This window comes from Nuphar pumila, chromosome 7, assembly GCF_984573655.1.
Source record: "Nuphar pumila chromosome 7, dmNupPumi1.hap1.1, whole genome shotgun sequence".
NCBI classification, from domain to species: Eukaryota; Viridiplantae; Streptophyta; class Magnoliopsida; order Nymphaeales; family Nymphaeaceae; genus Nuphar; species Nuphar pumila.
In genome coordinates, this window is record NC_143255.1 from 15,640,991 (window position 1) to 15,667,081 (window position 26,091).

The window sequence follows — 26,091 nt, forward strand, 5'->3', positions numbered from 1 at the left end:
AGTACAAATTGATTTATTTCAGTATGAAAATATGTGTTATTTAGCATAGAGACGGCCACCCAGTTGCAAGTTTTAACATTCAGATTAAGAAATCAATTTTTTTGCATAACAAAACCTCAATAATATGACAGTGAAGGAGAAACACCCATAAATTAGACGCAGCAGATGGTGGCAACGATGCTGCCACTACGCAGACAACGGTAAATGATGCTCCGCCGATAACAAACAATGGCAAAGGATACTCTGGCAGTAGCAAATGACGGCAAAGGGTGCTTCAGTGGTAGTAGGCGACAAAAAAGGATGTTTCGGCGGGAGCAAACAACAACAAAGAAGGGTCTGATGGCAGCAGACGGTGGTAAATGACGGTTCGATGACAGGAGACGAAGGCAAAGTTTGCATTGTCAAAAAGAGCTCCTATTATAGCAGATGGTGCAAACTTTTACTGATTAAGGCAAAAATAGAACGTTTGAACTTTAAAGAGTTAACATCCTTGAATCAGCGTTTCACTTTTTTAGACGAAGGATCTTGACCTTTTTTTAAATGAAAAATATTTTTGTTATCATTTCTGAACCATCATACGGATGACACTCAATATGTCCCAGAACACCCACTGTGGCTAAAAAATCCTTCTTATACATCGTAATTATATGATTCAAAAGTGAAATCAAGCGTCTGGGTTCCCTATGTACTTTAAATTTTTCAGAAAAAAAGTAAAAAAAATCTCTAAAAGTCATGGTTGATACGAGAAAACATACTTTAAACACCCCTTTATACAGTGTTCCATGCCCTCTTTCTCCACTGAAGCCGGAAAACCTCTCTCGATCTATATTTCATTGAGAAAACCAGAGCCCTCTCTCACTCTCTCTCAGGGGGGAGAAATGAGCACTAGTCTTGCATCTTGAGATATACCCACAAATTCCAAACTCTCAACAGAACAAAGAGAGTGTGTGTGAGAGAGAGAGAGTAATGGACGACCAGGATGGAGGCCTCAGCTTCGACTTCGAGGGAGGCCTCGATGCCGGCACTGCCAACGCCGCCGGGACCGCCTCCGCCCCACTTGCCCCCTCCGATTCATCTGCCCAGGCGGGCACGACCGGCATGGCTCCCGCCTCCTCCGGGGACCCTGCGACCGCCGGGAACCACCTGGCACGGCGGAGCTTCCGGCAGACGGTGTGCCGCCACTGGCTGCGGAGCCTCTGCATGAAGGGCGATGCCTGCGGCTTCCTCCACCAGTACGACAAGGCCCGGATGCCCATCTGCCGCTTCTTCCGCCTCTACGGCGAGTGCCGCGAGCAGGACTGCGTCTACAAGCACACTAACGAGGACATCAAGGAGTGCAACATGTACGATCCCTAGGGTTTCTTCTCTTCTCGTTTTCTTTTTCATTTCCTACCCGATTTTGAGCTATTCCCACTCCTTTAGCGCGGTTTTGTTGGGTTCACCCCTCGAATTCTCTTGTTTTTTCTAGTTCGGATCTGAAAATTTCGGCGTTTCGGGTGTCTCGCACTTTGTGAATTTTGGGGCTTGGTGATTCTTTCTTTAGCAATGTTGTTTGGCTTTGTAGGGTCTAAGTTTGGAACTTCTTTTTAGGGTAGGCGTTTATTGGTATTCTTCTTGTGGGGGAGCTGAGTGTGTGGAGATTCTGATAAGTTTGATGTAATGAGTTGGTTTTGTGTTACTGAGGGGTCTCGATGTACATTCTAATTTTCTTGTAGTAGCTTATTCTCTGTTAGGATTTATTTGGAATTTCGTCGGTTTAGTTTTATGTAGGGATGGGCTTGAAATTCGTTCTCTGTGATTTCAGGTAATCAAAATTTGTATGATTTGTGATGTACCTTTGGGAATTCTAATTTGGTGTCCCTGCTTGGTTTTGAGCTTTTTCTAAAGCTTTAAATTGCAATTTGTGGATCAAACTTTTTGGTGAAATAAGGTTTGAGACTTTCTGCTTGTCTTTATTTTTCGCTTTTGTTTTTGGTGGAGCCATGGACAGCTTGAAAGCGAGTTGACTGATGGAATTGCAGATGAACATGTGGTTTTGTTTCATGATATGGTTAAAGCAGAAATTTTGAGGGCCATTGCTTGGTGCAATGGTGAAGTGATGGGCTTTCATTATGAAATGTGTGTTTTGAGTCCTTCATGCAAAGGGAAAAATGTTTATGAATATTTCCTGTCCGCCGCTCCCCAGCAGCCGGGAATATGGGGCAACACTGACTATGACTCCTTTTTTTATTTCTTTAATATATAAATATGGTTTTGGAATTTGTTGCTGTGATTTTGGGAGGCTTAGCACAATAAAATTGTGAGAAGATCAGGGTAGCAGTTAAGGAGCTGACTTATGTGATTCTGATTCTGATATCTTGAAATTGATGACAATAGGCTTTTGCTTTGTGACCGAGAAATTTGAGATTTGATGACAGTAGGCTTTTACTGTGATTAACTTTATGTTGATGGAATCACAGGAAGATCAATGTAGTATCTATGCTGTATTCTGAAATTCTGGTGTTCCGTTTTTAATTTCATTATGTTTACTTATAGGCTTGGTCTTCAGTCTGGAAACTTCACAAATAAGCCATAGTTTTGGTCTTGTTTGATGCAAGTAATATATATATATATATATATATATATATATATATATATATATATATATATATATATATATATATATATATATATATATATATATATATATATATATATATATGCTTGTGTGCATGCGCATGTGTGGGGTGGGGGAGGGGGAGGGGGAGATTTGTGGGAGCATATTTGCTACAATTGTTTGTATGCTAACAAATCATTTTCTTTTTCTATTTTTTTTTTGTCTTTTCTTTCGTTTTAACCCTATAGATGTGATCTACATGGTCCATGTAGTATGGATGGGTGTTTGGATCATGGTTGCTAGACTAGGAAGTGGAAGTGAAAAACAATACAAGAAGCGAAAGTGAGAAGTGAGGCATTTTAAAAATTATTGGAAGGGAAAAGTGATGATAGATTTGAAAGCAAAATTGGAGTAAAAAAGGAAGCTATATGTGAATGGAATGGGAAGCGGAATGATAATTGAATGAGAAGTAAATTAAAACTAAAATAAAAGTGGCTATTCTTAAATTTCATGAAGTTTTAGTGTAAGAATTAAATGTTTGTCAAAATCTAAAAATGATGGTTATCAATTTAGAGAAAGCACATGGGAAGTGAGTGAGAAGCATGAGAGGAAGCACATAGAAAACATGAAAATAAGCATGAGAAAACATAGGAAGCATGGGTGGAGCATGTGAGAAGCATATGAGAATTGTGGGAGAATTGAGATTCCCATCAAGTTTCGGATGCAAGGAGTATTGCGCTTCTGAAGCGAGTTTTTGAGAAGTGCGCTGCTTCTCACCTATCTAAAAACTTCTGCTATCTTTGGTTTGGATCACCGATTTTTGACGTGTGAACATAATTTTCCTATGATGCAAAAATTAGCGGTAGTAAATGCACCAAAACTTGTTGACACAAAAAAATGCATCTTTTTTCTTCTTCCAAAAAACACTATGAAAGGTTTAATCCCTAGCAAATTGACCATGCTGAAGTCATCTACATGGTTGGGTTGAGTTAAAGCAACTTGCACCATGAAATGATAGGTCATTCACACATACAAATGATTGTAGCAAATGTGGTGTGTGTGTGTGTGTCATGTAAGCAGGTTTTCCAAGAGGATTAATTTTCATCTTGAATAATCATGGAGTGCTACAATGATGCGCCCAATCATGTTTTTGGTTATTATTTGATATTAGGAAATCTCCATACACTTGAGCCAGTTCTCATGTCACTACACGTGTGCAGGTACAAATTGGGTTTCTGTCCAAATGGACCTGACTGCCGTTATAGGCATGCAAAGCTTCCTGGGCCTCCACCACCTGTGGAGGAAGTATTTCAAAAGATTCAACAGTTTACCTCTTTTAATTCAGGTCCTTCAAATAGGTTTTATCAACATAGAAATGTTGGTTATACACCGCAAGGAGAAAAGACCCAGTTCCAACAAGGCCCTGCTCCAGTTAATCCTGCGGCAACAGTAAAATCATCTACTGCTGGTGATTCTGTCAATATGCAGAATCAGCAATCACAAAATCAGATTCCTCAGCAACAGCAGGCTGGCCAGAGTCAGACACAGAATCCTACTAGTGGTTTACCGAGCCAAGTTAACAGATCTTCTGCTTCTTCACTCCCACATGGGCAATCTAGGTTAGTTTCAGATTTTCTCTATTATCAAATTGCTATAAAACTTTCTTTGTTTAGAATCATATATGCCCTGGTTCATTCTTATTGCTTTGTTGCTTTTGAGGGATGGTTGTGTTTGAAGTTTGAAGTATCTGATGCATCATGAGCAGCTACTTCAATCTATTTATCATTTAATATGGTGACATGTCAACTTGTTTTTTGTTTCAAAACATTTTTAGTGGAGATTTACCAGTAATCTTGTCTCTTACAAACTTCATTTTGTCATGCATCATCAAGTAGAACAATTCTCGTTTTCCTTATCAATTGCCGCCGATATTTATCTGATGCTTGTTGATCAGTGTGTTGCATTCAATGGTTTTCCATTTTATCCTATTTTGCTGCTCTATTTATAATTAATTGACCCCTGTCGATACTAAATAGCAAAATGATTCTTGAGCATTTTCTGTAAGTTTAAAGAAAAAAATTGTGCCAAGAGATGAGATCTGTATACGGGGAGAAGTTTGTATTAATCATGTGATTTCTCAAAGTTAAAGTGGTAGTGCTAAGGACATTAGTTGGTGCTGTGTTTTGTATACTCTAGAGGTGGCCTATTTCTTCCTTAGAATGAAATTATTCACTAGGTTAAAAACCAGTTACTTTCCAAGTATTCATTTATTGTAGGAGATCAGTGTGTGAAATCATCCAAGTGAAACCTTATGCTTGATCTGCAAGAGCATGCACATGCCAAGGTGATGGTAGGAGCAACTCCCCTAAACTAAGCTTTTATCAGACTGAATATAGTTGATACCGATGTCATTGAAGTGGCTTTGTTTTCCAAGAGTTTTACTTTTGTTTTCTCAATAGCCAAGTTGTGGGATAGACTTTGGCGTCCAATTCCTATGTTCAAGAATCTTGATTCCCTCATGAATCTCGATTTCTATGTTTCACACAATTTTGTATTATCACTTTTATAAATGATTCCTATATTGTTTCCTACTCGCTTCCCACTTAATCCTCTAAAATTTTAAAATAACAGATTCCCATTCCCCATTATGATTTCACACTGCTTGCCAATTCAAATTCTTGCTTTGGGAACCTATAGTTTAGCCCCAAGGTTGTATGTATCGAAGCGTAACCCGTATCATTCGGGCCCAAAATAAGATGTGTATCGTATCGTATCATATCATAAAAAATCGTAAATTTTGAAAAAATAGCTTAAATTCTAAAAAAATCATAAAAAACAAAAAATAGCAAAAAATCTAAAAAATCATAACACCCAAAACAATGATGAAATGCACAAAATGCAACCATAAAATCACATGTGAAGCATTTATGTCTCTATGAGCTACATAACACATCATCAATCATCAAATCTCACAAGAACAAGTAACAACACAAAATAGTAATATCTTCATTTAAGAACATGCCACAAGATTAATAAAAAAGCAAAAAAAACCAATTTTATGAATACTTAACAGTTATAAATTACAATACATAATCAATTTTTTAAGAAGTATACCATCAATAATCATTATCATCATTATCTTCTTCTTGTTCTTCATCTTCATCTTCTTCTTCTCCTTCGATATTCAAATTATCTCATCTCTAATATACATGGGGTCTTCGTCATCTACATGAGCTCTTTCTACGTTTATTCATTGACTGTCCTCTTCATTTAGGTCTGCTTCTTCTTCAACCCATTCATCTAATATATTGAAGTTCTCTAAACTGATAGAATCAAATTGTTCTTTGTGCCTCCTTGATGACAACTTTTGTATTTGCCTAAAAAGATAACATGTAAATTTAAAATTAGTTGAGTTTTGTATGCATAAAAAATGTTAAATAACACATAAATATGACAAATAAACTTTATAATTTTAAAATTACTTTTTCCTCAGTCGTAGGTTGTGGCGAATATACACGAGGTAATTGAGCCTTTTGTGCTCTAATTTGTTTCTTCGCTTTGTATGAATCTGCTCAAGGATGCTTCAATTTTTTTTGCATCCACTTGCACTGCATGTTTGACTTAGGTTTGAAACATCACTTCCAATCCTAGTCCATCACATGTTTGAAAAAACAAGAAAATGAGAAATCAACAAAACAATAACTAATACAAATCATACAATCATATAATCATTCAAAACATCATAACTAAATAACAATATAAAATTAAAATTGAAATAGACAAATAAATTACCTAGGCGCATTGTGGTACAATTTCACATTGCTGCAGGTCTCCCCGTATCATACAATGCATTGTCGTAAATTTTCATTTCTTTATGACTCTGATCTTGAATGCCATAATCAGGGTTCAAACTTTCAATGCAATCCAAGCGACCCTTGTTGACTTCCCTGCCCATCTTAAATGTAGGGGAGTATTTAAATGCAAGATTTAAATAATATGCTGCAGAATGAAGAAGTTAATGAAGCCGCTTAGTCAACCTATGGTCAATGATAATTTTTTTCCTTCCATTTAAATTATCTTTAATGACATCTTTTACCATTTCCATGTCCTCAGAGAGATAACCCATAGCTGGTCTGTCTTGACTGTCAATGAATTGAAGCACCTTCACCAAAGGTATAATGACATGAATCCTAGAATTCACTTATGAATACAATATCTACAATTTCTCTCAACTTTCTTTTTTCGGAATAGGGGATATGCATTCCACTCATCTGAAGAAAACATCTTTTTAAGTGTACTTCTATTCTTTACAAGACTCTCCACCGTCAAAAAATTCGTAGTAAATCTAGTATTTTCATGACGAATCAACTCATCACTATTAATATACTTTCTCATTAAGTTCAAAACCCATACGTGATTATAAAAAAATGTTGTAATTTCTTGGCAGCATTCAACTGTATGTTGTATCTCATCCATGCTGCCAATGTCTTCAAGCATAAGGTCTATGCAATAGGCAGCTCACAAGGTCCAAAATAATGACCCATAATTTTCTGCCACTTCTTTACCTGCAGCCCTATAATTCGGTGTATTTTCAGTAATGAACTATACAATGTTTTGAGGCTGAAACCCCCAACAATACATCTATTGTCTTGGGCATATCAGACAAATCAATTGATTTTAAAAACATAGTTCCTTTAAGGCAATAGACAAGTAAATTTATCAATCCTCGATTTTTTTGTCTGTCCACCCATCTGCCATGATGCTACTATACTTAGTCTCTCTCTATATGATTGTCTCATCTCATCACAATAAGCATTCACTTTATTTACACTAACATATAAAATCTTTCCTCTCAAAGCATGATATGAAGGCATATTGTATACAGACCCAACACTGGTTATGACATCTGCCATGACTTGAAAATGAAATGAATTTGCTAGATTAAAAGAAATGCAGACATCATAGAACCATCTCCCAAGTTCCCAACCGTGACATTCACCTACTCGACTAAATACTGAGGAGTCATAGCAGTACGAATATCGGGTTGCGCCTTGGCCTGTCCTAGGTGGGTCAAAGCTCCTAATGGAGCTTCTAGCTCTACCTCCTCTCGAAGAACTCCTTCTTTTCTTTTTGTATCCGCGACACTACTAATGGTACCAACCACACCTTTCCCCTTCGCTACAGAACTTCTTACTTCTGAGGCTATGCTAGGGGTTGTAGGATCAAAAGTAGAAAGCTCATCTTCATCCTCACAGGACTGCACATACCCCATTTCTGCATCACTCATTTCTTTTTCTTGTCCTTTTACTCTCAATCCAATATGTACTTGCTTGCATTGCCATTTCACGACATCCAATAGAGTCCTTGACGTGTAGGCCACAATATTTAGATGTGTCTCCGCTAAATGATGCTTTAACCGAGAGATACCACCCGAAATAACAGCATGACAATAGTTGCACTCAATTTTCAACCAGTTTTTACTCATTATTCGAGTATCCCATTGCCATGCTGGCTCATTTGATGCCATCTTCCCCCAAAAAAGCTTAATAAGAAGCAAAAAAATAAGGTTTTTTGTACCTTAACCCGCTTCCTTGAGTGGAAAAATGGTGGAAATACACTATTGATGAAATCACAAAAACCCTCTCCCTTGCACACGAATCGGCTCCCAAATCACTTGGAGGAGTCCTAGGGTGTGTGGATACCTCTCTAATGGCCTCTACACAAATGAGGGAGTCGGCCCTCAAGAGGTCTTTAAAACTTACGATACGGGCTCGTATCGTACAATATATACGACGTACTCGTATCGTGATACAAGTGTGTATCATATTGTTTTTCTATATAGTATCGTACCGCATCGTACGATACGGTGCGATACAAACTACCTTGGTTTAGACATATCTTAGTATACTCTCTCTTTCTGTGTCACAAAATAAACTCATCCCAATTTCTATATGATAAGATATTGAAAAGTTAGAATGATCGATCATATTAACTACATTGAACCTTAGTTTAGCATTAATTAAAACAAAATTACATATATATAAATATAGATTTAGTTATACCAATGTAGTATGTCTATATGCGGCAGCACCCAGCACTAATACCCAGAAATACTAGCATCAACACAAGTACATTTGGCATTTTGAAGCACCCATGTTATATAGGTAATAGGTTCTACTTTTTAAATGGTCAACACTGACCATCCATACTGTTCATAGCAATGGCCGTTCTTGGCAACTTCACATCCTACACACACACCCATGTGTGTAGGATCTTAAAATCACTACTAACTGTATGGACAGTCATTGACTGTTTCTAGTGCCATTTTCTATATATATAGAGCGCATTAAAGAGTGCATATTTATGCTAAATCTATGTCACATGGACACAGCTGAAGATATGGGTATACAGCCATTTTTATGAAGTTTTCAATATAACTAGTATACAAGGGACAGAACGGCAGTCAAAATGGAGTATCCATGTGACTGCTAAATCTTACAAATCCTCTACATATGAAGTTATTGACTGTCAATTATGAAAAACCATCTGAAACATGTTAAAGACATAGATAAGTAGCAATAAAAAACAAATACATGACTAACATTGGGTATTTTTGATCTGGCATGTTGACCACAATAAATTAGATCATAAAATGGATAAAATGTATTGATTCAGGTCTGACACTGAGTTGTCCTGTATCCAAGAGTACCCAACACTAGCACCCATGTTGACAATCATAAAATGGATAAAATGTATTGATTCAGGTCTGAAACTGAGTTGTCCTGTATCCAAGAGTACCCAACACTAGCACCCATGTCGACAAGTTACAACATAGGTACTGGCAACATAGGTACTGGGGCCTAGTAGGAGCACCAAATTACTTTGACAATTTGTTCTCATCTTGTCAAGTATCTCATATTCTTTGGCTATGATCTTCTTAGAATATGCATTTGCTACTGCTTATCACACTTCTTTGACTGATTGCAAATATATGAATATTCTAGAATACTTGGATACATTGATTGGAGCAACCACAATGTAATTGATGCTTTCTTTTTCCTCCAATTTGGATAAACTTATTCCTTCTCATCTGGCTTCTTTACTTCCCCATTGATATATATTTGCTTGCTTGTTGCAAGAATTGTCAACTCATTATTAAACCAAGCTCGTTCTATATAATTTCTTCCATCAAATTTCAAATTGGTAAATTGGAAAACTGTCAAGAATACCAAGATTTGACGTACCAACACTACAACCCTCCTTTTCTTTACTTATATTAGAGGCCTTTGCTACAATTTCCCATTCCTATCCTTGTAACATATACTTTCTTTCATTCACCTTAAATTCTTTGTATCTTACTTTAAGGCCCCTTGTACACCCTCTACTTAAGTAAGCATCTTGCCAAACATCTATTCCACGTTTTTGGGCAGCCAATACTAATCCTCTAAAAGCACAATTTCTTCCCTCGTTCTTGAAAGGCCATCCTCCATAGGGTTTATACCTATGTCACCTAGGTGCGGGTATGACAATTCCAAAAGATGTGAGTATGAGGACACGACTATATATATAATACACATATTGCATGATATTTCACATAAAAAATTCAAAGAATCAAATTCCAATAACAATAAATTAATTTAACATTTAACAACCAACTAAACTAGTAACAACTAACGAGGTTAGTTTATTCAAAATTCAATAACAAATAAGAATTGATAAGCAACAAGCCTAAACTAACAAATTAATAATTTAAGAAATAAGTTATAACAAGCTAATTATCAATTTCATATACATATTGAGCACATTAAATTAAAATAATACCTAACAAACTAACAATTTAGCAAACAAAAATGTAGAAAAGCATCCACATTGTCACAGATCAAGCTCGTATGCACTGTTACGCACGCGGGTGAAAGAGGGCACTCAATGTTTTGGGGGACCGATGTATATGCATAGTCTCGGGGTGGATGAACCTTGTGTGCAATGGGCATTGCTAGGCAACATTGTTGGCGCAACCTGTTGTGCGGGTGATAGAAAGGCACTTGACATTCAAGTAGATGACGGGCATTGGGCAAGAGCTATGTTGTGCACTGTCTTGTGTTGTGCGAAAGTTGGAATGTGTCAAGCGCAATGTGAAGTACCATTGAGTGAGGAATGCATCAGATGTAGTAGTGGGTGGTATTCGTTAGGCTGTCGGTGGCATGCGATAGTATTGTGTCATGCAATGGATAATGGTATCAACATTTGTGCGACAGTGTGTGATGATACAGGATGTGGCTGCGGGCAGTATGTGTTGAGCTATTGGTGGCATGCAATGGTAGCATGCCATACGATGAAAAACAATATTGGTGTTGTTGCAACGGTATGTAACGACAAGGATGTGGTGTATTGTTCTACATTGAATTTATTCAGTGGACTGAAGGAAGATGCCTTTGGAGATTTGGTTAAGTACTCCTAAACTTGGATAACATCCTACACGTAGTGTTTGGTATGCATGGGTTGCGTCTGGGTTAGGGCTAACTCTCCTAAGAATCACATTAGGTGCTTTCAATCATGTATGGTGACACATAATCATGCTAGTGAGTGATTTGGGTAGTGTTGCTGACTAAGACATACAACTATCAACTGGGCCGTAAGGCTTGGGTCACAACGACCTTCCTCCATCCGTTGAGATACCTGCAGGTCTCTTGGACTAGACTTTCAAGAGGCCACATCGTGACCTTGGTGAAGCGACGTTGAATTGGGTTGTTGGTTTAGAGGGGTGTGAGCGTCGCCCCCTCTTCAAAACCCGAACGATGACTGCTTCCGTACATTCGTTGAAGATTGTGGCACCGCACATAAGAAGATGTGTAGAGCCATGGCTTGGTCTAGGTCACTGCGTAGGGTCGAACATCCGTTTAGGCAACTGTGCATGAGGTGGTGCGCAGTGCCAATGATCGTTTCGACAATCACACAAAGGGTGTTGTGGGTTGTCTGGCATCACACAAGCTAGCAAAAAATTTAGCCCGTGACAACTGGTATTAGAGTAGAATGATTTATGGTGATGTTGTCGATGACTGAGCAACATACGATGCACTCTCGTGTAATGAAGGCACGTTGAGGCAGGTGAAGTGAATAAATCAAGTCTGTGACGATGAAGTGAAGGTTATTTATGGTTCAGATTTCTGTTTTGGAATTGCTGGTGGGTTGTTGTCGATGACTAAGTGAGTAAACTGGAGGCTTGTGCGATGACATGAAGGGGTGCTTGCGAAGTTTGCAACGTGGGAATGCTATGAGTGGTTTCAGGACCAGATGGGAAAAGACCCGCATCTTCTATCATGCTGCGGAGGAGCATCGATCAACAATTGCTTGGGGGAAACTCGACATTGCGCGTTGGACCATGGGCATGCCGTTGAGTTGCGGATGTTGTTGTGTCAACGTTGGGAGTTGCGAAGTAGTCGACTCTTGTGGTATGCAGTGGAGTGCCCGGGGCTATGGGAAGCCTTTGTTGGAGTTCGACTGTGGGGCAGAGCAAACCGTAGCACTCCGTTCGTTGTGCTCTAGTGATGGTTGGGAGATCTCAAGTTGAAGTGGTCGGTCATGCTTCCTTTGAAGCGTTGGTTGAGGTATTCCTAGAGTTTCCAAGGCGGAAGAGGGTCAAGTAACAAAGCTCAGTTACATGACTAGTCCCTAGTTGGTTTCTTTCCCTCGACATGGTATGTGTAGCCTCGAGAATTTTGAGGGTTAACTTAAGTCGTGGGCGGACGGGGTGCCCAAGTTAAAGGGGATTTGCCTTATGCGGTGGAGCGAGGATGAGTTTGGCCCAATATGAAGGAGTCTGTGATGGGATGAAAGATCGAGCGTCCGAGCTGGATTGAGAGTTACGGGACCCTAAGTAAAAGAAAAGTCAAAGTTGAGTCTAAGGGAAATTCGCAAAAGACGACGAGACCCCTCCATGTGGTTAAGAATTCAATAGGACTTCAAAGAGTTGGGTGGGAGAAAGTGTTGCAGATTGGATTTGTAGCACGACTGAGCGTGTGTGCGGTACGAGACATTACTACATTCAGGCATACGCGAACACGGTATGGGATGTGTTCGTGCGTGCATGTGTTGCGGAGTTGGGGAAGTGACAATAGGTTAAGGTAAAGCACCACAAAAGCAAAGAAAGTCTTTTGGTTACGATTGCATGAGGCGTGCATTGGGTCAATTGTAGCAAGAAAGTTAAGATGTGTGTGGGTTGGACAATGGTACAAGTGCAGAAGTGTCGAGAGCTTGGTAAGGCAGGTGTGGTGTAATGTGACAGTGGGTAAGGTCAAGTGTTCAACGATTCCTTTGGAGCAGGATACTCCTCGACTCAAAAGTGTCCACAAAACGTGATGAGAGTAAAGAGGCAAGCGTTGGTTCTGTTGGAACGAAACACCCTAAGGTTCTGGGCATGAGCACAGGAGTGGGCTACCAAAGAAAGCTATGGACTGTTGTTGAAGTGACTTGATGTCTGTTGTGGTATAAGACGCGATGTATTGTGAGTTGTAACAACAACGGGTTGAAGCCAGAGAAGGATACAACATGAGTTGTATGTTGAGGTGCCTGGGAGCAACACTGAATAGATCTTTGTGGGGGCGCGAGGCACGCCTTCAGGTTCGGGGTGCCTGAAGTTCTGAGGACAACATGAGGTGAATGCTCAGCTGTCACTCATGGAGTTGAGGACACCATGAGGTGAATGCTTTGCTGTCGCTGGCGATATTGAGGGCAACACATTGTGGATTCTTCAGTTGTTGCTTGTGTGGAGGGTAGCGCAGAGCGGATTCTCCGACTGTCGCTCGTGATTGGGGGCAATGCGGAGCGGATTCTCCAACTGTTGCCCATGTGATGGTTCTTAGGGCAAACCAGAGACACCTTGAGGAGTGGCGTGTAGTCATACTTCACCCAGGTATTTTTTTTTGTAATCATGAGTCACACAAGTATTTTTTTTGTTCATGAAATTATTACATACTTCACCCTTTGTAATGCTTATTTGGAGGAGGGGGAATAGAATGAAGAAGATTGAATGTACCCTGAGCCTCTATCTTTCTATCTCTTTCTCTCTCCACCTACCTGTAATGAGATGTGAGGAAATAAGAAATGGTTCAATAATGAACCAAATAGCACAAGCACGTAATGTGCAAATCACATAAAACCCACAATGGAACGAGGGCCGAGGGATAAAAGAATATTATTCAAGAAGAAATAGATGAGAGAACACCTTACAAATGAGAGAGGCGGAGTCCCCTATTTATACAAGAGGGAAAGCATAAAGGGGGGGCATTGGGTCTCCCCTTAGTGAACGTTGGGGTCCCCAACTTCTCACTAAGTGGTGCCCCCAATGGTCCCAAAAGAAAGAAAAATAAAAAATAAAAAGAGAAAAAATGGAAAAAAGAAAAAACAAAGATCCTAAAAAAATACATATGAAAAGACCAAAACACCCCTATCGGGTATTTTGGTATAAATACACAGGATAGTATACATATATATATATATATGTTTTAACACTACCCACTTTGTGTTCTCATTTCTTCTTTTGTTTCTTAGGTCTCGGGTGCAAATTAGTTTTAAACTATAGAAAGTGTAGGACTAAAGGTGTTACAATTAAACTTTTTGCAAGTCATTACACCCATGTACCAGGTTCAAAAGCCAAAGGTGGCTAATTTTGACGTACTGCACAAACCTGATTGGATTGTAGCGTAAAACCATATCTGGAATCTGATAGACAATAGTAGTCAAACCTGAATAAATGATCAAATCTTGAATTATTTACCAAACTAGACTACATAATTTTGCACAGTGGGATATGTTACTCATTTCTTTATCACTCACATCCTTGATCTGGAGACCTCCAATCCTTTTTTCTAATGTTTTGTCTTAAGAGCAAAAATTGTAAACTCATCCAATGCTCCCTCTCACATAATGACATGCTTGGTTGAACTTCACCATTGAAAAGGAAGCTGCTAGCTTGCATCATCTTATGAATCCATGCAGATGGATAACTAAAATAACCAAAGATGATAGTTGATTATGTAGCCAGTTGTTCTCAGGGTTTTCCAAAGCTGAAATTGTCTTGGTCACTTCTTTTGCTTTTGTTCATTGAGTGGGCGAGACCTTGTTTATCTGATAATTTTCAGCTGGTGTTGGTACAGAATCTCATAGATGGTAAGTCTTCCTCATTTGGAAATTGAAATAACTAAGTCATGATTGTCTGTCTGTACAATCAAGGGTTTTTTGTGTGATGATGTTGTGACATTTGTGTATCCTTAATTCTAAATTATTGGCGTAGAAGAGGTTTTTAGTTCTCTAGAATCCCAAAGGTTGATAATAGATGTGATCCTGGAATTTGCCAGGCTTCCTGCATGGCCTCTAGAAGTAGATGTACTCTGTTGTGGTGTGTGTGCATAACAATAAATACTCGTGCATTGTCCTGAAAGCAGTTCGTTGTCAACTGAAATAATCATAAGAAGTTACATGGTCGTAGTAACACATCTTCATGCCTAGGCTGTTGTGTTTGATTCTCTCAGAAGGCTGCTAGAAAAGTTGCTCTAGAACATTTAGTGATGGCATCATTGCCCTGGGTGCAAATATCTTGTTTATTTTTTCTTTTATTACTCCAGTTGCCTTACTTCCAGGTATTGTGCCTTGGGAACTTTGATTTAAAGAGAAGGGATTCATGAGTTACTTGGTCTATTTCCTTTCCTATTTGTCAAACAATTAATTGTATGCTAAGTCACACGGACTCGGCTATAAGGTCGACGCACCCATGTCGACATGCCCCAACACTAGTGCGGACACGGTCAACCAAGTGTCGGACTCGGTCAATGCACTGGGGCCGAGTCCATCTACATTTTGGACTCAGTCAACTTTGACCGAGTCTATTTTTGTCTATTTTTAGGGCAAAAGACTTATAAAAACTAAAAAAAATCAATCTTTATATATATATATATATAGCCAAGTCTTATTATTGTTATATATATAGCCGTGTCCCCTAATTGGCACAACTTTGACTGAGTCTTATTATTGTTATATATATATATATATATATATATATATATATATATATATATATATATATATATATATATATATATATATATATATATATATATATATAGCCATGTCCCCGTGTCCAAAATTTTTAAAATTGCTCCGCACCCACACCCGCACCCATGTGACATAGATTGTATGGTTTCCCTGGAACAGTTTCCCAAAGATTCTTTATTCATTTTTGGATTTTCTGGAGGAGCTTCTTTATTAACTTTTTAGATATATAGTTATTTGAAATTTTAATAGAGCTACATTCAGCCCTTGTGTGATCTTTGTATCATAGCAAAAGATTGGGATAGATGAACGTATAGGTCAAGTGAGCATGTTTAGGTTTGAACAACTTAACCAAGGGTGCTCATTGGCAGCAAATGAGGGTCATGCTGTTGCTTACAAATCGGAAAATGGCAAAAAGATTAGCAACTTGTGGACCAGTGTTCTACTGTATAAAAGATAAAAGACTTATGCCAAGAGTTTCCAGTCGACGAAGCAGGAGCGGGAAGCGATTCGAGAAGCGGAAGTGGGAAGTGAGGTACTTCTAAAATTTTAGGAAGCGGGATGCGCAGGATGACTTAAAAGTGAACTGGGAATAGGCTCGGAAGCGAGAAGGGAAACAAATCAAAAGCGACCTAGGATTCGAGTGAGAAGAGAATAAGAATCCAAATTTTCTAATATTGGGCAAAAAAATTGTTAAAGGCTCCAAACCCAAAAGAAGAAAAAATTTGCATCTTAATATTGGAAAGCAAGTGGGAAGCGAGTGGCAAGCGATCGGGGAAGTGAGTGGGAAGTGAATGGGCTTCCCAATCAAAATGGATGCTTCTCCGTGCATTTTCAAAGCATCATGTTTTGCGTTTCCGAAGCACATTTCGGAGAAGCACGCTTCCCCAAGCCCATGGCCGCTTTCGGCAACCCTGCTTATTCCCTTTATTTGTAATTACCCTACTTTTGTAAATGCTATTATTAGTTTCCATTTCCATGGTCATTCTTTCTCTTATTATATCTAATCAATAGATGGTGGTATGCTGAAATTGCATAGCACTTCTACAGTTTTAAGTTAAATGTTTGTACGGTGGCTTTCTAGCTTGTAGCTGGTATTGGAACGTGAAGACCTGGAGATTCAGATCTGGATTCATTTGGAGTTCCAGACCCAAATCACGTCCAAAATGGGTCTTTATATTGTAATCCTTATATTATTTTATATGTTCCCTTTTTGCCCTCTGTTTGTATCATATTAGAGATAAAGGTTGCAGGGCAATACTGTAAAATATCCATTGCTGTTATTGTAAAAGAATCAGCCAGACGTTTTTGTCAAGTTGAGAGGAACATTTTCAATGTATTCCTGTCCACCATCTTCTCACCTTTCTTGTTCTGCGGTAGACCTAGGATAAAATTGTTAACCATATCTTAACTTGGTATCATAGCAGGGCCGGTTGGTCGGATTCTTTCCAGGTATGTCCTCATAGATCTTGATTTGCCTTTTGGGTAACCCTTTTTCAAATCTCTTTTTTTCTTTTCTCTACCTCTTTTGATCTTCTTCTTTGGAACTCTGATCGGACGTAAATCAGATCTGACGTTGATCAGATCTGATCAGGTCTCATCTCTTTATTTTTCCAAATCACTTTCCTTCTATTTCTCAAATCTCTTCTTTTCTCTATCTATCTTTAATCTTTTTTTTATCTCAGATCTGATCTCTGATCTGACGTTGGTCAGATCTAATCAGATTTGATCTTTTTCTGGATTCTGATTATCAGTTCTGGTTATCAGATCTGACGTTAATCAGATCTGGTCAGATTCTGGTACCAGATCTGACACAAAGCCTGTTTCTCCCTTGTTCTTGATATTAGATCTGATCAGATCTGAATACTGCAAGTTTCCCTGGCTTCTCAATTAATTTTCTGATTCATCTTTATATCTGTCCTCTTATCTTTTTGTTACATATATATCTTGACCACGAAGTTTTTATATATATATATATATATATATATATATATATATTGTCTCTTGTTTTGACCTACTTTGAAATATATTTAACATCTGTTCAAGGCTTCATTTGACAGCAAAAGAGTAACCCTTTATTCTCTGCCTTACTCTTCCAAAAAAAAGAAAGAAAGGAATCTCGTCTATGCCTTGATATTTGTTTAAAGTAGGCCGTCTGTTTGGTTTTCTTCTGCAATATATTCCTTATTATTGTTCCAATAGCCTGGGCAAGATATTCTACGATTAATTCCATTATCATTCAAATAGTCAATGAATTCCTTTGAACAGAATTCTCCACCCCCATCACATTGAAAATTAAGAATAGGATTAGGAAAATGATTCTTCACAAACAAATCGAACTTACGAAATATGTTGAATACTTCCGATTTGTGCTTCATAAAGAATATCCTGAAATGTAATATTTGATGAGCTGTCATTTCAGGACGTTACTAAAGAAAACTCTGTCCAGAATACGCTTGAATCTGCCCCACATACAGCGTATTATCAGCCAGGGCTGAGTGCTGAAGTTTTTGGCTTTCCCAACCTTGAAGATAATTAACAGGGAATGTACCAAGTCCAACTTGAATGTTGAAGAGATGCAGCCTAAAGTGCAGGACAACAACCTTAATGATGACAATCGCCATCTGGTTTTCAAAGATACAAAGGTGTTGTATATACTAGAAGACCAAGAGAATCAAGCACAAAATTAGCCTTAAGGGAAAGCCCATATCTTCCAAGTGATATTGTTGAGCCAAGGAGATCAACAAGGATTCATCATCTGGTTGAAAGATGGCTAAGCTATGACAATTTCTTTACAAAGCATCAATTATTTTTTACTGAAATAGTTAAACATAATACTCCAAAATCTTTTCGTCAAGCAGTCAAACACAAAAGATGGGTTGAGGCTATGAATGAGGAGATGAAGGCCTTACAAGAGTGTCAAACATGGGATGTAGTACCGAGACCAAATGATAAGAACTTTGGTGGTTCAAAATGAGTGTACAAAATAAAGTATAAGCCTGATGGTACTATAGAAAGATATAAAGCCAAGATCGTTGCAAAGGGTTATACACATAAATATGGTTTGGACTACGATAAGACCTTTAGTCCCATTGTCAAAATGTGTACTCTTCGATTGATTTTGTCCCTTGCCGTTGATCATAAATGGGCTCTTAATCAGTTAGATATAAAAAATGCATTTTTACATGGTGATTTGAACGAAGAAATTTATATAGAACAACCAATGGGTTACTCATGTTTGCAGGTTGAAAAGAGTTATATATGGGTTAACGCAAGCATCAAGATCTTGGTTTGAAAGTTTCTCTTTAGAAGTCCAGATGCATGGTTTTCAAAAGTCTTCCATGGATCATTTCTTGTTTATTTTCAAGGAAGATGGGATAATTACTCATACTTATTTATGTTCAAGACATTATAGTTACAGGGAATTTAGAAAGTCATGTCAAGAACATCGAGCTTCTTTTGAGTGTGAGGTTTCATATAAACTATAAAGGATTCTGGAAAATTGAAATATTTCTTGGGTGTTGAGGTAGATAGAACGAATGATGATAGCCTTATTCTGGCTCAATATAAATACATCATGGATCTTGTTAGCAAGACATGAATGAAAAACTGCAAGCCAATATCTACTCCAAGCCCCATACATCAAAGATTGAGTAGTGCAGATGGAGAGTTATATAGAGATCCCATTGTATATAGAAGTTTAGTAAGTATGCTTCAATACCTTACTTTTACTCATCCAAATATCACATATGCAGTCAATCAAGTGTCTCAATTCATGCATGAACCAAAGGTTACTCATATGGAGGCAACAAAACACATATTAAGGTATTTAAAAGGTACAATGGGAGATGACTTAGTGTATAAAAGAAGATTGCAAGAATAAAATATGTTGTCACTATTAGCATTCTCTAATGCTGTTTGGGCTGGAGATCCAGATGAAAGCAGATCCATTTTTGGTTATTGTGTGTTTATTGGCAGTAATGAGATATCATGGAGTTGTAAAAAACAGAAGATAGTTGCCAGATCGAGCACCCAGGTTGAATATAAAGCTATGGTTGCAGTCACCTCAGAGTTGGCATGAATCAGATTTCTCCTGACAGAATTGGGAGAAAAAATCTCCAAATCTGTTCTATTTTGCGATAATCAAAGTGCAATCCAAATATTGATAAATCCAGTCCAACACAGCAGAACCAAACATATTGAGATTGACCAACATTTCATTAGACAGAAGATTGAAGAAAAGGAGTTGGAGACTAGATTCATTGGAACTGAAGATCAAATTGCAGATATATTTACAAAAGGCCCGACGGTTCAGGGATTTTGGTACTTGAAGAACAAGTTGTCCATGGTGAATATCATGTACAACTTGAGAGCGGCTATTGGAACATGAAGACTTGGAGAATCAGATATGAATCCAGTTGAAGTTCCAGACCCAAATCACGTCCAAAATGGGTCTTTATATTGTAATCCTTATATTATTTTATATGTTCCCTTTTTACCCTCTGTTTGTCATATTAGAGATAAAGGTTGCAGAGCAATACTGTAAAATATCCATTGCTGTTATTATAAAAGAATCAACCAGACGTTTTCCTCAAGTTGAGAGGAACGTTTTCAGAGTATTCCTGTCCACCATCTTCTTCTCACCTTTCTTGTTCTGCTGTAGACCTGGGATAAAATCGTGAACCATATTTTAACGTCTGCTTCCTCCTGTGCTAAAATTTGCTTTGTATAAAAATCTTTGGCTAACTTTGGCTATCGTTTTCATGCTGACTCACATTTGTCAATCTCTTTTGATATGTTAACCAAAAATTAGGTTCTGTTACATAATGTCTATCACTCGTTTGGTTTCATGCAGTGACACTTCTTTTTCTCTATATTGCCTGCAGTTTGGAAATATTTTTGCTTGTCAATCAATAACTTATAATGTTAACAATGTACTCTATTGATCTTTTTTTTTTGAATAAAAAGTGTGCCCTATATATTACATTTCTTATTTCCAAAAGGTGGCTAGATTAGAGCAATACCCTGTACAGAGACACTCGTGGAATCTGTGTGACCAAAATTTTATTTCCTTCTTTCATGCCATGGTCAAATTAGGTACTTTATTGTTAAGAGTTGCAATCCAGAAAATCTGGAGCTGTCTGTACAGAAGGGTATTTGGGCAACACAACGAAGTAATGAAGCAAAGCTTAATGAAGCTTTTGACACATCAGAGAATGTTATATTGATATTTTCAATCAATCGAACACGGAATTTCCAGGTATTGTACGATTGTTAGTATACATTTGCTGAACCTTCTTTTTGTAGTTTTTTGCATCGACTTTTGCTCAGTGTCTTAATCATGGATCTAAATGGCATTTATCAACTGTATGTTGGATTGTGTCGACAGGGGTGTGCAAGGATGATGTCTAAAACTGGTGGATTTGTTGGTGGTGGTGGGTGGAAGTATGCCCATGGAACAGCGCATTATGGTCGAAATTTTTCTGTGAAATGGTTAAAGGTAATTATTAATAGCATTCTAATGCTTTTCCACTTTTGATGGGTTTGTAACTGGTTAAGTCTAATTTTGTGTTTATGTGTGGAGGATAGCTGAGAAAGCAAAAGTGATAGAACCTTGGGGATATAAGATTTGGTATACATAAATAAATAGGAATATGAATGAAGTAGGGATTGTTATGAGTCGTGAGTTTATAGATAATGTAGTTGAGGTCCGTAGGAAGGGTGATAGGATTTTACTTATTAAATTAGTATTAGGTACGGATAATATTAATATTATTAGTGTTTATGCACCTCAAGTAGGTTTAGATGATTCCATTAAGCGTCAATTTTGGGAAGATTTATATGGAGTAGTACACGGGATATCTTATGGAGAAAAGCTTTTCATCGGCGGTGACCTTAATGGACATGTAGGCATTAGTAGGGATGAATTTGAGAGTATCCATGGAGGCTATGGTATAGGAGAAAGAAATGAAAGTGGAGAAAGGATTTTAGATTTTGGTTTGTCCTATGATATGATCTTAACAAACACTTGGTTTAGGAAAAGGGAGTCTCACCTAGTAACATTTAAAAGTGGGGTTAATACGAGTCAGATAGATTTTTTCCTACTTAGAAAGAGAGATAAGGGTTGTTGCATCGATTGTAAGGTTATACCGGGAGAAAGTGTAGCTACACAACATAGAGTCTTAATTTTAGATCTTAGAATTAGACAATGCCGCAAAAGGGATAGACATAGGATAGATCCTAGAATTAAGTGGTGGGCACTGAAAGGAACTAAACAAGGAATATTTGTATAGCAGGTTGTTAAGAAAGCTGATTGGTGTCTCGAGGATGATTCAGAATCAATGTGGAGTAAGATAGCGGGTGGCATGAGAAAGGTGGCTAAAGAGGTTTTGGGTGAGTCTAAAGGTGGTGCACTGCTAGGTAAGGATACATCATGGTGGAACGATGATGTCAAATTAGCTATTAAGGTTAAAAGAGAGTGTTATAGAAATCTAAGCAAGAGTCGTGATAATGAGAATTTGGAGAAGTATATGATAGCAAAGAAGAAAGCTAAAAAAGTAGTTCGAAATGCGAGGGATAAGGTATATAAGGAGGTTTATGACAAGTTGGATACCAAAAAGGGCAAGAAGGATATTTATAGGCTTGCAAAGATGAGAGATAGTAAATCGAGGGATCTGAGTATGGTTAGATGTATGAAAGATGAAATACAAAGGGTTTTAGTCAAAGATGAGGAGATTAAGGAGAGATGAAAAGATTATTTTGATAAGCTATTTAATGGAAGTCCTCAGGATCTTGGAGGCTTCTCCATGCCTTTTCATGAGATGAATCGTGACTTCATGCGTAAGATTCAAAAGAAAGAAATTGCAGAGGCTTTGAAGAAAATGAAATCAAGAAAGGCAGTTGGCCCAGATGGTATACCTATCGAGGCTTGAAAATGCTTGGGAGAGAAAGGTGTAGAATGGTTGACAAATCTTTTTAACAAGATTTGGCAGACAAATAAGATGCCTAATGAGTGGAGGAAGAGTACTTTGATGCCTCTATATAAGAATAAGGGTGATGTACAAGATTGCACAAACTATCGTGATATAAAACTCATGAGTCATACTATGAAACTTTGGGAGAGGGCGATTGAGTCTAGGTTGAAGAAGGTTGTCATGATATCGGAGAATCAATTTGGTTTTATGCCTGGAAGATCAACTATGGAAGCTATATATCTTCTTAGACAACTTATTGAGAGATATAGAGAGAGGAACAAAGATTTGCATATGGTTTTTATTGATTTAGAGAAGGCATACAATAGAGTACCTAGGGACGTTCTCTGGTGGACAATGATGAAGAAAGGTGTTTCTCTCAAGTACATTAGTATAATTAAAGATATGTATGAAGGAGTAGTAACCAATGTCCGCACTTGTGGAGGGGTGACAACCAATTTTCCTATAACGGTTGGGTTACATCAAGGATCTGCTTTAAGCCCTTTCCTATTTGCTATAGTGATGGATGAGCTTACGAGATCAATTCAAGAAAATGTGTCGTGGTGTATGTTGTTTGCTGATGATATTGTTTTGATTGATGAGTCTAGAGCTGAGGTTAATGCTAAGTTAGAATTATGGAGACAAACATTGGAAGCAAGAGGTTTTAAGTTGAGTAAGAGTAAGACAAAATATATGGAATGTCGGTTTAGTATGCAACAAAGTAGTGATGGGAGTATAGTGAAGCTTGGTGAGCAAGAACTACCGGTGGATGATTGTTTCAAATATTTGGGATCTATCATTCAAAAGTATGGAGAAATTGATGGAGATGTAAATCATAGGATAAAGGTTGGGTGGATGAAATAGAAAAGTGCAACTGGAGTGTTGTGCGATCGTAGAATGCCATTGCGGTTGAAGGGAAAGTTTTATATGACGACTATTAGACCCGCTTTACTATATGGTACGGAATGTTGGGCTGCCAAGCGACATCATATTCAAAAAATGAGTGTAGCTGAGATGCGTATGCTTATATGGATGTGTGAAAATACAATAAAAGATAAGATTCAGAATGAGGAGATACGTAAGAAGGTAGGCGTTGCACCCATTGAAAATAAGATGAGAGAGAATCGTTTACGGTGGTTTGGATATATTCGGCGAAGGCCTAATGATGCTCCAGTTAGAAGGATGGAGAAATGGGAAAATATATTAGTTAAAAGAGGTCGGGGTAGGCCTAGGAAGACTTGGATTGAGATGATAGGAAATGATATGAATGCTTTGAACCTCACTGAGGACATGGCATTCGATAAAAATGATTGGAGGAGAAGGATTCATGTGGAAGACCCAGAATGATTTTCTTTTTTGGTTCATATCGCCGACCCCAATTGTTTTGGTATGAAGCCGTAGTTGTTGTTGCGTGGAGGATAGGTGTGTAGGCATGTATTTTGGAGGGAAGGGTCCAGATTTATATCATTTCAGTTCAGGTTTGAAATGTGAAGTCATCTCTAACATGGGCCTAGAAATATTGCGGCTACAACTGACATTAACAGCTGAGGTTCATTACTTAGATCTCACCTGAAACAAAGGTCCTTCAAACTAGGGTTCAGTCAGTTCTACCCCTGGTTGGCTAGGTTGTACAGAGCCAATTTTATACAAACCCGAATCCAACACATAAGGCAAGTCCAGGCCAAGTTGGCCAATGCCCTACCATCTACCCTCGTTGAGTTCAATGTTTACAAAATCTACCCCAAGGTCCCTCCATCATCGTTGTGTATGTTTCATGATTTTCATGGGAAAGTGAATCACGGGATTCAAAATTGCATGAGATGCTTGACTTCAATACCCATGAATATCCCCTTGACTGTTATCTACTTATCGATTGACCTGGAAATTTACCATCTCCTGTTTGGGTTAGGCGCAAATGCTAACTTTCCTGTTAAAAAAGAAAAAAGAAGAAGCAATTCCTTTCCTTTTAAACATAACTTATTTTGTACAATTTTTGAAATGCCATGGTGGCACTTTACATTCATTTGTCATCAGCCAATGTGTTTTTAGTAATTTTACATGAAATAGAGGTCATGTTTTGATGGTGAATGTGAGAAGTATCATTCTCTGATTGATTTGTCATCCTTAGTATATTTAGGCTAAAGCAGTATTCTAAATTGAATAGTTGAAATTTTAGACATAGGTGATATTTTGAAAACATTTTGATGTTATCAGGATTTATAAACAGATCAACTTAAATGCTATGTCATAGGGACATGTCATTTTGGTGGCGTGTCTCTGGTGACATGAGCTGGTGACATGAGCGGTCACACACGAACATGTGGACATAGACTCTGGCACATATGGACAATATTGTAATATTATTTTAACATTTTTTAATGTTTTAAAGTTTTATTTCAATAAAATTGCATTTTTAACATTAAAATATCAAAAAAATAGTTTTTTATTTGATTAAAAATTTAAAATTTTGTGTCCTGGTGTCCTATTTTCCAAAAAATTTTGAACTAGCAGTTTGAACCTGTCATGTGTCCTCGTGTCCACGTGTCTTTGTGACATGGCTTATACAGTAAAATTATCATGATATTTTCACAATACAGCTTTTCTGAAAAGAACTTGGTACTAATATCGTGAAACTGTTTAGTTTTATCTTGATATTTTCATTTTACCTTTCTATTTTTTTATGTATCTATGGAAATAAAATATGATTCTTTTCTGATTCCTGAATTTTCTACTTTTAGCAGTTTTCTTTTTAATCTTTTGCATTATTGTGGACAATTTCTAGTACTTTCATATTTTCTATTTTTATTTTTTTCTTAGAATTACCAGGTTTCGTGATATTTACAGGGCATGTATATCCTGAGAATTTTGCCGGAACAATATCAGTGGCTTGGTCTGAACTAATTGGTCTAATTTTTTTTAATTATTATAAGCTAGTCACTTTTGAAAAATCCTGCATTGTTCATGCAGGGGACTCATCTGTCTTAATTGGATGGTACCGATGTCTATACTGTCCTCCTTTGTTCCAAATATGGGAAGCATGGGTCTGTTAAATCATGAGGGTTTTGCAGTATACTCTGTGTTTTTTTTTTGGATTTATAACCCGAAGAAACTGCAACCGGCACGAAGACCTGGTTGCGTTGGCTCAACCTGCCATACTTGTTAATATATATATATATATATATATATATATATATATATATATATATATATATATATATATATATATATATATAAACCAAAATACCCATCAGGGGTATTTCAGTCTTTTCACTGTAATAGGCGTCAGCCCATTAGGGGCTGACCACCTTTTTATTTCTTTTATTTATGTACTTTTTAGCTTTTTTGTATTGACGGGGCAGCTCTAACTAGCTGTTGGAGCCGCTCCCAACGGTCACAAGCAGCCCAACAGCTACTTTGAGCTGCTCCCTTGTGGTCCCTTATTATAAATAGGCCTTTGTATTCTTTACTCTCAAGGGAGCT

At 37.7% G+C, this 26,091-nt stretch overlaps 1 protein-coding gene across 1 annotated transcript in view; it reads left to right on the forward strand.

Moving 5' to 3' along the window:
* The first annotated feature begins 800 nt into the window (after positions 1–800).
* The window catches only part of LOC149831265 (30-kDa cleavage and polyadenylation specificity factor 30-like), a 44,288-nt gene continuing 18,997 nt past the window's right edge, over positions 801–26,091 (forward strand). Inside the window, exons 1-4 of the mRNA XM_090013775.1 lie at positions 801–1,343; positions 3,817–4,215; positions 20,738–20,900; positions 21,030–21,140. Of these exons, the coding sequence (XP_089869901.1) occupies positions 967–1,343; positions 3,817–4,215; positions 20,738–20,900; positions 21,030–21,140 (1,050 nt within the window). The 5' untranslated portion in view covers positions 801–966. The remainder of the gene's footprint in view (positions 1,344–3,816; positions 4,216–20,737; positions 20,901–21,029; positions 21,141–26,091) is intronic.